The sequence below is a fragment of the Dysidea avara genome, chromosome 8 (genome assembly GCF_963678975.1).
Source record: "Dysidea avara chromosome 8, odDysAvar1.4, whole genome shotgun sequence".
Taxonomy (NCBI): domain Eukaryota; kingdom Metazoa; phylum Porifera; class Demospongiae; order Dictyoceratida; family Dysideidae; genus Dysidea; species Dysidea avara.
This window is the reverse complement of record NC_089279.1, coordinates 36,306,612-36,323,218: the sequence shown is the minus strand read 5'-3', so window position 1 is coordinate 36,323,218 and position 16,607 is coordinate 36,306,612. Positions and strand designations below refer to the sequence as shown.

At 38.3% G+C, this 16,607-nt stretch overlaps 2 protein-coding genes across 2 annotated transcripts; both read right to left on the bottom strand.

Annotated features, from left to right (window-relative positions):
* LOC136264048 (large ribosomal subunit protein eL15-like) lies at positions 1-1,399 on the bottom strand. Its single transcript, XM_066058730.1, has 3 exons — positions 1,340-1,399; positions 858-1,176; positions 1-372 (listed from the first exon to the last, which is right to left on the bottom strand). The coding sequence occupies exons 2-3, from the start codon at positions 1,164-1,166 to the stop codon at positions 73-75; spliced, it is 609 nt and encodes a 202-aa protein (XP_065914802.1). The 5' UTR covers positions 1,167-1,176; positions 1,340-1,399; the 3' UTR covers positions 1-72.
* Positions 1,400-11,115: 9,716 nt separating this feature from the next.
* On the bottom strand, positions 11,116-13,839 carry LOC136264120 (uncharacterized). Its single transcript, XM_066058811.1, has 2 exons — positions 13,329-13,839; positions 11,116-12,264 (listed from the first exon to the last, which is right to left on the bottom strand). The coding sequence occupies exons 1-2, from the start codon at positions 13,791-13,793 to the stop codon at positions 11,251-11,253; spliced, it is 1,479 nt and encodes a 492-aa protein (XP_065914883.1). The 5' UTR covers positions 13,794-13,839; the 3' UTR covers positions 11,116-11,250.
* Between the last annotated feature and the right edge of the window lie 2,768 nt (positions 13,840-16,607).

Below are 16,607 nucleotides of genomic sequence, written 5' to 3'. Positions count from 1 at the left end.
TTACACTTGACAACAAAATCAATGTATTCAATTGCTTGTACATTTCAAGACAGTTCAGTGCATAGGATAATTCTAACGGTATCTACGCAATGACAGAGTATTGTGCTTTTTCCAATTAGCATAACGAGATCCTCCTTTGACTTTTGTTCTTCGGTGACCTTTACCAAGTCCACGATACTTTTTACCAGCTGCAGTTAGACCTCTCATCTCACGGTGAGACTTATTACAGATCCAGTTGATACGTGGGTCCCTTCGGATGACCTTGTGGGCAGGGTCCACCATAATTACTTCAAAGAACTTGTAGATGGAGTCTTGTCCCACATAGTAGGAGGAGAGAACCTTTAGTCCACCACAGTGATGGCCAGCCCTGACCTGTGGATAAGAGAATGTCAGTAATAACTGCAAATATCAAATATGACGAACATGTTGGTGTGTCCACAAATTTCAATTCTCATTAAACCTATACAAGGCACAGGAGACGCATAGTATGTAAAAGGTTGAGTTGGATCCTGAGCTAAAAATTAAAAGTGGAATATTTCTCAAGGGAGTTAACATTTCACTCAACCAGATGATTAGTGGTAGCAAAGATGTCAACAGCAGACATACATGGTTTGGCTACATTATAAGTTCGGGAAAGGTCTGTTGGACACCGCATTTTATGGCCTCCCCACACAAAATGTATGGTGAAAATTGATTGGCCATAAATACTGTGTTAGACATTTGAACTAAAAGAGTTAAATAGTACAGGTTTAAGAAGGCTCAAAGTAACTCATTTAGCAGTCTACAGTTTGACTGTGGTTGCAGATCTGCCTACAGTGAGTGTCTGTATCTACTAGTGATCCCCTTTAGAGTCATACCTCAGCCACTGATCTCAGCGAGGCTTGAAACTTCAACTGGTTCACTCCCTGGTTAGTTGGTTTACCATAAGTAGCACCTTTAGGAACCGGCCTCTTCCTTCCTCCACGGCGTACCCTCACACGATATATCACGTACCCTTGTTTCGCCTTGTAGCCCAGACGACGTGCCTTATCTGGTCGTGTTGGTTTCGGGGCACGATGGATCTTGCTCAACTGTCTGAAGTACCAGCACCGTACCCTCAGCAAAAACCTTAACAGGTCACTTTGCTTCTTCTTGTACAGCTCTTCTAGATACTTGTAGGCCCCCATTGAGCGATTCCTTTGAACAAGTTTATAAACAGCACTAATAACAAACCCGGGCTCTTCTCAAACAATACAATTGTACAAAGAAAGTCAAATAACATATACAACTTCACTGGTGAAAGTATGTACAACAACATACAAAGCACGATTATCAAGTACAACAACGATACAAAACTCACCTTGTCGGGACGCGTGCGCAAAGAGGTGTGTAATAATTAGAATAAATACTTTTTGGTGCGCTAAATCAGAAGAAGGGACTGTCAGCGGTCAACTGAGTGAACTAAGGACTTACACCTAGCAGTACTCAATTGGGGAGCGTTTCCAAATGGACGCGATATCATATTTAGCACAAAGCGGCGTAACTTGCAACTATTATCCTTGCGTGATCATGGATCTTCGAAGGCCCTTCCTTTGTATTCTCGAATTAGGCATGGAAGTGGGAGGTCATCTCAATCAATATGGATAAAGCTATAGAAGTGGGAGTTCACTGATCTCTTTTAAGTAGCTAGCTCACTGCAGTTATACCTGAGTTATACCTATCAATAGTATTCCCCCCCCCCCCCCTCAGGTGAGGATTTGACTAACAGGTTAATTCTTAAGTAGCTTGCAAATTTTGAATGGTCAAAATTACAGCTGAAATATAAAGTTAAGTTAGAATTTTTTTAAATTGCTGTGAATCGATTTTACAAATTTTGGATGTAGGCAGGTAGGAAATTCTAATGTATTATTCATAATGATATTGTACAAGCATATTTAGCTAGCTACAAGAGTAGACATACAAAGAAATAACTAGCTCATTTTGTTAGCTAAGAATAATCTTATTAGCTACAGTTTCTAGCTAGCACAAATTGCTATTTTGCAAAGAATCCAGACTAAATGATTTTCAGAATATGGTGGATCTACTGGATTTTAGCTTGCTAGTGGACAAGAAACAGGTAAATAATTTATATAGAGTGGCCTAAATGCGCTATCCTTAAAACCTCCTGCAAAATGGTATACGTATCTCTTGTGCCTGACTATTTTATTAGAGTATAATAACCGCTGTATTAGAGTATTTATGTGAAACTAGATTCCAGCAAATTCAGGAGTACCTATCCCCTCACTGCTACTCCTGTGCATAAGCAATAGACCACCCATAAATGTGTACAACACAAATGAATACTGTATTACACTGTAAATTCAGAAATATGAATATCATACAAAGTCATATAGATTGTATACAAATCTCGGTCTCATATATTTGCCAGTCTTAGCATAACTGAAATGTTGCTTGAAATAAATGCCCTACACAGCCAAAAATTTGAGGGATTACGGTAATAAATAAATTTTTGCAACCTTAAATATATATATACCACACAAGTGGTGATGATAAATTATGAATGAACACCTAATTTGCTTAAATAAGATAGTGTTTACAGGCTAGTACAGCTGGAACAATGTATTCAGTATAGCTTATAACACCCGAATACTTAGTCTCACTTAGCCAGACTCTATGAGGCATTCATTGATTAGAGGTTGTAGGTACCCCTCTATATGATCTTCTTGCACAAGATTCCGGCACTCACCTGAGTAGCACAAAGAAGCACAGAAATATAAAGGACAGTGCTATACAGTAGGTTAAATGACTGGAGCAATCTTCCAACTACGTAATATATTGTGGAAAGCATTTCATTAAACCACCTAGTTTTATGACCCAAGGTGTGTGTGTGTGTGTGTGTGTGTGTGTGTGTGTGTGTGTGTGTGTGTGTGTGTGTGTGTGTGTGTGTGTGTGTGTGTGTGTGTGTGTGTGTGTGTGTGTGTGTGTGTGTGTGTGTGTGTGTGTGTGTGTGTGTGTGTGTGTGTGTGTGTGTGTGTGTGTGTGTGTGTGTGTGTGTGTGTGTGTGTGTGTGTGTGTGTGTGTGTGTGTGTGTGTGTGTGTGTGTGTGTGTGTGTGTGTGTGTGTGTGTGTGTGTGTGTGTGTGTGTGTGTGTGTGTGTGTGTGTGTGTGTGTGTGTGTGTGTGTGTGTGTGTGTGTGTGTGTGTGTGTGTGTGACCGAATTTTGGAAATAACCCTTAGTGTTGTGCCTGCAGCAATTAGAATTTTTGAAACTAGCATGTTGCTGTTAATAGCAGAAAACACTTTTCAAATATTTCTAATTTTTTTCTTGTAATTCAAGGTATCTATGGTTTATTCTATCCTTAAATGGGTAGGAGTTAAACTTATAATGCTGTGTTACAGAACTAAATATTTAATGTGTCAAATGTGCCCATAAGGGTCACTATAGTAATTCCTTCTTGATTTTTTCTCACATATAAATGTGTGTAGTTGCTTGTTAATGATCATGTGCTTAACCTTGTATACATATCATAACCAACAAGATATTTTTTCTTCACATGTTGTGTAATGCAAAGAAGTAAGTCTTGTAAAGCACTGATCACTGGGAGAGAATCTAAGCTCATTTTAAGATTATTCTTCTCTGTCCTGCTGACATTGAAAACCTTCTTTGGAAATCCTGTCTGTGACCATGTCAAGTAGGTCCCAAAACATATAGCTAAGGTGTACTTCATGACCTCATTAATAAGACCACCTCATTATAGTGACCATGTCAAGTAGGTCACAAACATAGCTAAGGTGTACTTCATGACCTCATTAATAAGACCACTTCATTATAGTGACCATGTCAAGTAGGTACAAACATAGCTAAGGTGTACTTCATGACCTCATTAATAAGACCACCAGTTTGGGAAGTATAATATTGGGATTTAGTGCAATAGAGCCTTTAATGTCCGGGCAGTTATTGAGTTTTGCAACTATGTTTGAAAATAGTTTACCTCTTGTCTTTGTTGTGGTAGGTGGGATTTGTGGTTGGTTATTAGGAGTTAGTCGTTTAGTATTCTGCGGGGTTTATATATTTTTATATGAAGCTTGGTATTTTAATTTGGTTATAAATAATTTTATATCTAAGGGGAGTATGTGATTAGGATATCATTTATATAAGTTCTTTGAATGTGGAGGATTTGAAGTATTGGGTCCGGAGGGTGGTAAGAAAGTATTTATAAATTAACACAAGTTAATGTCAAGCAGGTCCCAAACATAGCTAAGGTGTACTTCATGACCACATTAGTAAGACCACCTCATTATAGTGACCATGTCAAGTAGGTCCCAAACATAGCTAGTGTATTTTATGACCTCGTTGATAAGACCACCTCATTATATTGACCATGTCAAGTAGGTCTCAAACATAGCTAAGGTGTACTTCAAGAGTCATGACCTCATTAATAAGACCACCTCACTACAGTGACCATGTCAAGTAGGTCCCAAATTTTTTACTATGATGTGTACATAATTATTAGTGTTGGGCAATTAATCAATTAATGTAGGTATATTTTTCAATAATCTAGATATGTGTCACTAATCCATTTTATACCTTGTCAAGTAGCAAACATCGATTTTGCTGGTGGAGCATGATAATAGTGCAGCTGGGACATGAGTTTTATGCCCCACCCTTAATATAGACTTGATTTGGTTTTGTTAAAGTTCCTATAGACATAGGAAAACTAAGAATTTGAGTTTGTTGACAAACAAAATGACCATCATGGTTGATAGAGACCTTGTAGCATGCCTTGATGCATAGGGGTACATTGTATACTATCAGTAAATCAGATATCAAGATTTAATCAAAAATCGAGATAATTTTTAAAAGAGGAATCTAGATTATCAAAAAGGCAATATCACCCAATTACTATACGTAATGGCAGAGACCACTATAATTAAGTCCCAGCTTTACAACATACGTAATCAAACGTCACTTGTTATTCTGTCACTGTATAGTTACAATATAAAAACTATCAGACCAACTAGTATGGCTGCTATACAGTGAAAAATACAGTTAATTGTATGCAGTACAAAGTGTTTAGCTCTTAATACAATTGTGACTCCTTTAACTCTTGAGTGTCAGCAGTAGTATTCATTGCTTCATTGTCTTCTTGACGCATCGTTTCCACAGCTCTGTTAGCTGGCTTCAGAACTAAGAAAGTAAACAAGCCAACCATCAGAGGTAGCAGTAGGTTCTGTGCTGACATGAAATCATGAAAGTTGCCCAAGTCAAGTATGTATATGATGACACCTAAGAAATAGGTGATTGTGGCTGATGACCCCCATGCCATTGCTACGTTCTTCATGTTCTCTCCAGCATCACGCCATTTGCACGTACTCACAGACATAGTGGCTACCTTGAGCTGAAAGAATCCAAAACAATAGAAATAGATGCATATAGCAAAGGCTACCAGGGTACAATAGATAAAAGCAGTTTGTAGCGGATCATAGATGAATGCCAGCAACATGAAAGGCATAAAGTACGACCCCAAATATATGATAGTTCCTGTCATTAATACTGATGTTGTAAGGACCATTAGATTGACATTCTTGTAGCAAATACTTTTAAATAGAACATAAATTATTGCCATGCAAAATATACTAATGACTGGTATCAGTGACCAAACAGCAATGTATATAGGTATGGAGTGGTGATCATCATAGGTGGCACCACCTAGGGTGTATTCCCTATCTTCCAGTACTTCATCGCCATATTTTATATTATTCACAACTGATACAACATGAAATGAAAAGAGTCCCAAGTTCAGCAAAACACTGGTGAATAAGTGTGCTGGAAGGTGTGCCTTGTTGTTGAAGAATTCTTCATCTGAGTGTTTCATATTTTGAAGTTGTTTAACATAAGCATGCATCTTGGGATAAATGTATTTGTTGGATAGAGCAATGAACATCAATGCAAGTGTTAGTGTAAATGGTATTGTAATTCTCATGATGTTTACAATGGCTTTATAGTTGTCATTATCATTTCCTTTTGCATGAAAAAAGTACTTGTTGATATACTGTAAAGAATTTCCACCAGTAAACCGGTTTGCTGGATATACTTTGATCTGTAATGGAAAATAGTGAAGACATCAAGTTGTAACTACTGCAGTGTAAATGTGCTATACAATACAGTTGATTCTGTATTCATCAATAATATTGACTGATCACAATAGCTGTATAAGTCAGAGGATGTTTTCTAAAACCCTGTGTCTTATTAACATTAAGAAAATTTGTTTCAAATCAGTGCTATAACCTCTGTGGACATGTATAAGTCAAGTACTGCTATGGATCTGTACATGTCCAAAGCATATCTGCCATGCATGAACTGATTTACTTATAATGATAGTGTTACCAGCATGCTTGTCATAATTATCTTGGCCTGAACCTGCTCATGTGATGCTACATGCAATATTGCCTAAACTGAAAGTCATTTGTGGGTCAAGACATCAAGTCAGCACAGTTCTTTCTAAATTCAACATACGTAGTCTTAGTATCATTTTTCTGATTCTCTGTTTGCTCTATAGCCTTCTTTGCTGTTAAATATCTCATTGCTATGTCAACTACACGACCTGTATGACTGTGTGTGGCTCCTGCCTACAAGCAGTCACCACTAGTTTGTATAGAAAGATTACCAATATGTATACCTGGTGGTATTAGACTCTGGAACCTTAGCTACTTACTTGATTAGAGATTCTACAGCACTTGACTTTGCTCTAATTAGAGGTCAGTTTATACAGATACACAATAAGGATGCTAAGCCTGCAAAGGTGCTCTCTATACCACACAACGTATATATACACAGCTTATACAATACACAGTGCAAAACACAAAAGTTACAGTTTATAAAAAATTACACAAGAAAAGTACTGAAGTATACTGAGAATCTTTTAATTATTTAAGTAAACGTTTCTGCAGATCAGAAAAATTACTCCATGCTCTCTGGTACTTTTCTACTGAGAGATCAGGTACAGCACACTAGTAGGTCTAGGCCTGGTGGTTACAAGAATACCACATTATATACATGGTCTGATTGGCAAGAATTCTTATTGGCAAATTCTTCAACTGTGTTACCATAATAAAAATTAATACACTTTGTCTGTGGTCTCACGTGACTTAGTACGTAGTCATTCACCAATTATTTAAAGTGCGAGGAATTTACTTAAGGATTGGTGATGTCTAGAGTTTTCTAAACTGCATGTTAATGGTTTCTGGCCATACAAATTTGTACTTTTACAAGGTATCTCATAGGCTCACAGTTCCTCAATTGTATCGAAGGATACATGGTTCGCCATTTGTAGAACTACAGATTGTCACATACAGGGTGAAAATTGCACATTCATAGGTGAAGATATTTGCATGGCCTCAAGAATGTAGAACGTAATTATATTGTGTGGAAGAAATAGATATAATGATCCAGAGTTTGGGGTCATGCCATCTTTTAATAGCTATAGGTTACAACAATTATTAAAACTAAGGGTGCTAGCAGTGGTTGCACAGTTGATAGCACTCTGATACAATGGTACAATGATCCAGATTCCAGAACAACGGAAGGAAAGCTACAAATAAACACACAAGTAAATTGTAGTGGACAGTGTCTAGCTTGGAATATCTTTCCCAATGCTGAAATCAAAGTATCATCGAGGAGTTTCTGGTTGAAACAGGTTGATTGATGATAATGAACAGTGCTGTGAATGAAGATGGCCACTGCATACCAACTGTACATTAATTTGCTATAAATTAAAATGAGTCTTCTTTGTAAATACACACTTATAGAGCATTAATAATAATAATAATAATAATAATAGATTGGTACACTGCTTTTATCTGTTTTAAGTACCACATGTGACTGTTCTATTAGAGTATACTGTCCTATTATTATAGGGCATCTCAGTCATGCATATATAGAGATAAACACTTCTGGTGGGGTACCAGATTTTTTCATAAATAAATAATCTTTTATTACAAATACAGAAGTTCAATTTAAAAAGAAAGTCTTTGTCTTGCTCAAACTATGGGCAGAGAAGCAAACTCTGCCCAATCCTGTGATGATGAAATTGTTGCACCACATTGAACATCAATAGCAACCTTCTGAATCAAATATTAGGTGGCCCCACTATCTCCCAAATGGGCATGATCCTCAAGCACCTAGGGTCTCAACACACAGAGGGGAGAAGTAAAAAGATGGAGTTAAAGAAGAATACTTCGCAGAGGCTGGCACCACTTACGGAAGAATATTAGATGGGGCAAGGGTGTCTGAACAGGTAAAGTTCCAGAACAAGGGTAAGACCTGCCACCAAGGAATCAATAATGTGCCATCTGGCCTCTTACCATCGTCATGACACACACTGACAGGCTCCAAAACAACAGCTACACCTCCAGATGCCAGAGCACAATCACAATGAATCAGCGTGCTGTGAAATATGGCCTCCACTGACAAACTGTGAGTACCAAAACATCAACTTTACTACCACAAACACACATTTGTTCGACAATGATAGGACTACCAAGACGTAGCAATCCTCAAAGACTCATTATCCAGCTTAGTGCCAAGAGAGGTACAGGGAGAGCACCAAACTACCCACCAGACTCTGAGGAAACTGACAATAGGCAAGCCTTTGTTTTAGCATCAGAGGCAGAGTCCAAAAGAGATTAAAAAATGGTGTTCATAAAGCAGGTATTCCCAACCATGTTGAAGATGCCTGCAGTCCTCGGGGGACATAGAATTCTCATGGTCAAGAGCCTTGTGGGGGAGAGAAGATTCAACAGTTAGTCTAAGCCTGACTTGAGAGCAGACAATATAGAAGAAACTTAAGCTAGTGGACTCTCAGCGTGGACTGATATTTCTTTTCTGCGGTTATAATTGCACTATTTGTACCCATGCTGTAAAGCTTAATAATTTGGAGTACCACTACCTGTATGCCGGACAGGAAGACTAAAAGATACTATTCGGCAGACTTAAATAGCTAAATACTAAAATAATAAATAATCTGGGCACCAGATTGTTTCGGTAGATCACACCTAGCTTGGCTAGCCTAGTTACGTCACTGTTCCTTGTCACGCCAATTTTGTCGTCAGTGGTCGCATGAGTCAGTCGAGGAAAACCACTTGTATATATACTATTGTTTATTTATGTATTGTTGCCTGAGGGGCTAACAATATAACGGTGCGTAAAACGGAAATACGTTCCACAGTGGGCACCGCCCTAAAGTCAGGTAGGCGTTTTGTATATCTAGCTGATGCTATCAGTAGGATTTACAGGATCATACTTGCCAAGGTATGGAAAACGGTAGCTATAACAAGATATTCTTGCAAGAAGAATTTACAACCTGCCCGTTTTTTGTTGCATAACTTATACTCAGTTTTTTTTTTGTTTTAACCAAAACTGCGGGACTCGTACCGGTAGCTACAGTAGCTAGCTCAGCGGTTCATGCACTAGCTGGCGGTAGGCTTCGCGGCGGTCAGCTGCAACTTCACGGTTTTCACCTATATACTTGATCAAGCGACATTATATCATATCAGCTAGTGCTCCTCTATTAATGGGCCTATCTAGTAACTCAATCACATGCAGCATACGCTTACCAGATAGGTGAGTCTAGAGAGTAATGCATCAACTTGACGCTGACACAGACATGGTAGAGGTACTTCAACACCTATTTCAGCTATATTGATAGCAAACAATGTGAGAAACTGTAATGGCTTTGGACCGAGTAAGTAAATTGGTGATTCACTCCAAATGTATGTTTCACTTGCTGTCATGTTTCTCAAATGAGAACAACCAGTCTCATTACTTGCATAGGTGTACTTAATCCTAACAAATTGTGAAGGATCCCTGCCAGTTCTAAAAAATGCTTCTGTCAAGTTTGTGATGATTGTTTCATCGGTCATAATGTATGACTGCAGCTCACTGAAGCCTCGGATGATGGCTCCATTACAATTATCTGTTCCTTGAGCATTACAAAACTGCTGGATGGTAGTTCTATTACAATTATCTTCCTCTTGAGCTGTGCAAGAACACAGTAAAATTGCTACTGTCAATAAGTACACAATATCAGTCATGATTAGTAAAGAACATACAAGTCATCAGCAAGGTCTGCTATCAGTACACATGTATATATACTGCTGGAATAGTGTTAGCTACTTGTTTGCATGTGCTGTGTGACATGCATGCTTGATGGTTTGAATGCATGCAATGCAATGCCATGCATGTACAGATATGTTCTATAAACTATAACAGCTAATATTGATGAGTGCATGATGTAACTAGCAAAAACCACATGCATTGTGTGTACCTATTTGGGTGTGTGGGTGGGTGTGTACTGTTTAGACAACTAATTTGTTGTCTGATAATATTTGAGTGGCCTGACATCCTTTTGTGGAGGTGTTATTTTCTGTGTTTACTCTTCAAATCTCATTAGCTGTAGCTATAGTGAATGGCAGGGACATTTTTGCTGATACTGCTGATACATTATGCACAACAAAGGACTCATGGCTGTAGACCTTCAAGCAGAACCATTATACATTGAAACAGAAAGGTTGAAGCTGAATCAGATCATAATAAGGTCAATTATTGAGACCACATTTTTTGTCTGATATGTTACTCAGTTTGTACCTCATGAGAGACCTTGAGATCGTATGCCTTATAATTATTTGCATGGTGTCAATTAACGAGATCTTGGAACACTTTTAAATCTATACTTGACAGCTATATAGGTCACTTTAATGAGGTGGTCTTAAATGTAACTGGTTTACTTCATGACCTCATTATAGTGACCACGTCAAGTAAGTCCCAAACATAGCTAAGGTGTACTTCATCACCTCATTAATAAGACCACCTCATTATAGTGACCATGTCAAGTAGGTCCCAAACATAGCTAAGGTATACTTCATGATCTCATTATAATAAGACCACCTCATTATAGTGACCATGCCAAGTAGGTCCCAAACATAGCAAATTAGGTGTACTTCATGAACTCATTTATAAGACTACCTCGCCACGTCAAGTAGGTAGTTAGACAGTGTTAACCACTCTAATAGAACAATCACCTAGCTAGTGATGTACAATATACCAATGAAATATTAAAAATTGCAAGGATTTAATTCACCCCTGCATGTTGTAGAAACAAACAATAAATAAAAATAAATAAACAAATTCTGTCACTGTCTAGCTATATACAGACAACTAATATATTACAAAGTCTTTTAAACAGTTAGACTATACTACAACATGATTAACACTTAATATAATTGTGACTCCATTAACACTTGAGTGTCAATTGTAGCATTTATTGCTCCATTGTTGATATTCATCTGTTCCACAGCTTTGTTAGCTGGCTTCAGGACAAGGTAAGTAAACAAGCCGACCATCAGAGGTAGCAGTAGATTCTGTGCTGACATGAAGTCGTGAAAGTTACCCAAGTCGAGTATGTATATAATGACACCTAAGAAATAAGTGATTGTGGCTGATGACCCCCATGCCATTGCTAGGTTCTTCATGTTCTCTCCAGCATCACGCCACTTACGCGAACCTGCATACATAGTGGCCATCTTGAGTTGAAAGAATCCAAAACTGTAAAAGTAGATGCATAGACCAAAGGCTATCAGGGTTAAATAGATAAAAGCAGTTTGCAGCGGATCATAGATAAAAGCCAGCAACATGTAAGGCATGAAATATGATCCCAAATAAACAATAGTTCCTGTCATTGATACTGATGCTGTAAGGACCATTAGATTGTCATTCTTGTAATAACACTTAAATACAACATATGTTATTCCTGTGACAAACAATCCTGCAATAGGGATAAATGACCATGCAGCATGGAATATTGTTATGGCCTGGTGATCCTCGTAGGTAGTAGATTCAACATCATAGTTTTCGTTATCCAGAACTTCATTGCCGTATCTTATATTATTCACAACTGATACAACATGGAATGAAAGAAGTCCAAAGTTTAAGAAAAGACTGGTAAATAAGTGTGCTGGAAGGTGTGCCTTGCTTTTAAAGAATTCTTCATCTGAGTGTTGCATGTTATGAAGTCGCTTAGTATAGGAATAAAGTTTAGGATAGACATATTTGTTGGATAGAGCAATGAATACAGTTGCTAGTGTTAGTGTAAATGGTATTGTTATTCTCATAATATTTACAATGGATTTATAGTTATCATTATCCAGTCCCTTTGCGTGAAAGAAGTATTTGTTGATAAACTGTAAAGAATCTCCATCAGTAAACTGATTTGCTGGATACACTTTGATCTGTAATGGGGAACAGTTGCATATAATATTACAACAGTGAAGACATTCATAATGAAATGTATTGTATTATGCATATGCAAGCCTCCATTCCTCCATATTCCACTGCTACAAGTCAACTGACATGCATCGATATCAATATTACTGCAACCATTTCTTGACCACATTACCCGTTCAATTTCAAACTAGCCATTGTTGACTTTTTTCACAATTTAGTTGTTTTAAATTAGATGTTTTTGTAATTGCACAAGCAATCTGGACTGCAACTTTACTGTTGATTTATCTTTCTTTGTTGTTGTTTTTGTTGTTGTTGTTGCTGCTGCTGCTGCTGCTGCTGCTGCTGCTCATTTCCCTTATTTGCGACGTAGAAACACAGTCTGGACTATGTATTATATACCATGTAGGTGTAGCTACTGTATGGGATGCGAGACAGTGGTTTAATAAATTGTATTGTATTGCATTGTATTAATGCTTTACAGTGACCAGCACTAATTGTTACGACTGTGACCGCAAACTGCATATCAATAACACTCCAATTGTTCATGAAGTTCGTGCATGTATAACTCGGAAGTAGCCGCTAGCTAGCTAGCTACTATAGCATCATCAAAGCCAACCCCGCGGTGTCACCGCTGCAGCATTAAATTGAGTCAAGAATCAAGTAGACCTCGAAGGCCTCGCTGCATAGCTTGTATTACGCCTGCATGCTGGCCGTTCAGGAGATCATGCAGTAGAATCCCACAGTATTAGTTATATACGTGCCGTGGCCGTGCGCGATCAGGGTCCCGGGCCTGCCTGTATGTATTAGTGTGCTTGTTTTAGTGGTCTATAAACGTTTTGAAAATTCACTGTGGAGAATAGCCTGTGTAATAAATGGCACCGCCCCCAAGGCCGAGTAGTCATGCACCAATATCTTCGCTATCAGCTATGCCAGCATGTATGATTTAGTTAGTCTATATGCCTCATGCACGGCTGAGCTAGCAAGCTCAGTATATCTCTGGCCAGCCGATATGCATCATCAGTAACTACGTAGCTAGCTATAAGATACAATTGCATGTACTGGCACTTACCAGATAAGTTAGCCTGGAGAGGAGCCTGTCATCCTGACCATAACACAGACATGGTAGAGGTACTCGGACACCTATTTCAGCTATGTTGATGGCAAACAATGTAAGAAATAGTAGTGGTTTTGGACCAAGTAGGTAAATTGGTGAATCACTCCATATGTACACTTCTTCAGTCTTGTTTGCCATAGAACAATCATTGGTGTTATTTCCAGTCAACAGGAAGACATATCTGATCCTAACAAACCGTGAGGGATCTCTACCAGTTCTGAAAAAAGCTTCTTTCAGACTGTCCATAATCTCATCATGGTTCAAGATGTATGACTCCAGCTCACCATAGTCTTTGGTACAGTTGACAGGTTCTGCTGCTCCACAATTATCACCTCTTTCAATGCAATCATCAAATCCCAGAGCTTTGCAAGGACACAATAATATCATTACTATCAGTAGTAAGTACATGTTATCAGACATGAAAATGGATGTACTATATAGCTAGCAAGAGCTTAAGAGCCACGAATGCCTACTATACACATGTAGTGCATCCACAGAGCTAATATACAGTTATACTTACTTGTACACTAATATGTGCATGCATATAGTTTATGCATGCATGACACATTTATATCAGTGAATCAGCAGACACAAATCAGTTATCTAAACAGTACACACCTACCTACACATGCACCCAAACACACTGCATGTTATCATAACGAGAATGTGAGCTACATCAGCATTTGGGTGGCCTGTCTACCTAATATACTCTTTATGGAAGTGTTGTTTTCTTGTTTACTTATCAAATTAATCACATAATAGCTGTATGGTTATATTAATGACAGGGGCAGTTATCCCTGCAGCCCCATGTCATGGCTGTAGAATTTAGCCTATACTGGAAATTTAAAACTGAAAATTGAAACTAAAGTTGCATGAGATTGGTCAAATAGTTGTACTAGTGTGACCACATTCCTTGTCCCATAGGTACTTCAATTAAATGAACTAATGTGTAGTTAATTTGAAGTACCCATGAGACTCATATCTAATGAGTACACCATAATTATAGTGTTTTTGGAACATTGCCTGGTCACAAAATTAAAGTGGTCTTATTAATGAGGTCATGAAGTACACCTTAGCTATGTTTGGGACCTTCTTGAAATGGTCACTATAATGAGGTGGTCTTATTAATGAGGTCATGAAGTACACCTTAGCTATGTTTGGGACCTACTTGAAATGGTCACTATAATGAAGTGGTCTTATTAATGAGGTCATGAAGTACACCTTAGCTATGTTTGGGACCTACTTGAAATGGTCACTACAATGAGGTGGTCTTATTAATGAGGTCATGAAGTACACCTTAGCTATGTTTGGGACCTACATGACACACTGTAAAAAATTAGCAATGAATTTCATTACTAATTTCTACCACAATACTCACTATTTTTTGACATTCACTACTATTGTAGTGACTGTCACTACTATTGTCACTACAAAATTAGTTGTGAACGTCACTACACAAAACTAGTGAGTATTGTGGCAGACATTAGTAGTGACCTTCACTAGTTTGTTTTTACTGTATACATGGTCACTATAATGAGGTGGTCTTACTAATGAGATCATGAAGTACACCTTAGCTATGTTTGGGACCTAGCTACCATCATTAATAAGACCACCTTCAAATTTGGCATTGTTAGTTAGCATCAATTTAAAATTCCTGCAGTTTCTAGGGGTTGTTCCTACATTATATTACAGCCTTACATGCTGTTCCCTCAAGTCTAGAATTGCCACTGATACAGAAACCCTTAATTCTGAAGAAGTCTCTTTATATATTAGGCTGTTCTATTAGAGTTCTCCTGACTGCTGTATTAGAATATCTTGAATGATATGTGCCGTGTACCCTGCTCCTGAGAAATTAGTGTTCATTGTGAACTTGTATTGTTATAACTGTGGTTTTGATAAACTTTGTAACCGCTGCAAACCTACTATGTAAGTACAATTTCAAAATGGCTAGCCTAAGAGGTTTCCAGAATTTCAGAAATGCATTAGCTGTCCTCTACAGCTGATACCATGCATAGCAATTAAAGGACTTGCAAACTATAGTATATAGAGCAGAGAAGTCTTCATGATTGGACATATGCTGTCTGGAGATGGTATGCTTTCATCATTAATGTTTGTGATCATATAATTACATTAAGATGTATATGTAACTGAGTGATATACATATAGTATACTGATGGAATCCTGTGTCAGTAGTTACCCAAACTACATCACTTAGATATAGTTACATGTGCATGATATATCAGGGGCAGATCCAGGGTTTAACAAGGGGTGCATCATGACCATATATGGATATTAGGTAGCTATATAAAGCATGCAGGGGGTGCATGGGGGGTGAGGGGCACTGAGAAGCTAGATATTTAAAATTTTTGACAATTGCAAACAGTTACCAGGGGCGGATCCGGGAGCTGGCAAGGGGAGGGGCACAAGTTGTAGGTGGTTGGGGAGAGCACTAGTTGCTGTACTTTAAGTAGCAATAATCACTCCTTAGCAGGCTGGTTATTCTCATTATGGCCTTTGTGATGTCTTAAAAGCTATTTAAAAGGCTATGAAGTCTTAAATACCAGCAATTATTTTAGAGGCGCTTAGTACATACGAAGGTGCTATATATAGGAGAGTTTGACAGTCGTTTTCATTTTTGATTTCAGGTGAGTGTAATAATGGTGGCAGGGGCGGATCCAGAGTTTGGAAAGAGGGGGGGCACCTTGCTGAAAAACAGTTGAAGACCAAAAAAAAAAAAAAAAAAAAAAAGGTCACAACAATAATAACTATAGTTATCCTTTACCAAATATATTATATCACGTCTGTTATGTAAAATAAAATCCTATTTATAGCTTCATAGGTAAGCTACACTGCCTCATGAACATTGTGACTGCTTTATTAGAGTAATTGACTGCTCTATTAGAGTATCTCGATCTTGTATGCAATTTCTTGAAGGGGGGGGGGGGGGCATTTGCCCCAAATGTCCCATCCTGGATCCGCCATTGGGTGGTAATATGCTTTAGGCCACTCCAAATAAATTCTCTGTTTCCCGTCCACCGCCCGCATCTGGTTACTGTCAGCTCTAAATTATTCCATTATTCCGTATTCTTCCATTATTTTCCGGTTATTCTAAAACAGTGTCGGCCCACGTGTCAGCTAGTCTGGCGTAGCCGACCAACGCGCGCGTAGCGCGAGGGTCTGGTGACAGCCGCATTCAGTACCTGTGCCAAGCCTTATGGGCTATTCATGCTGTCC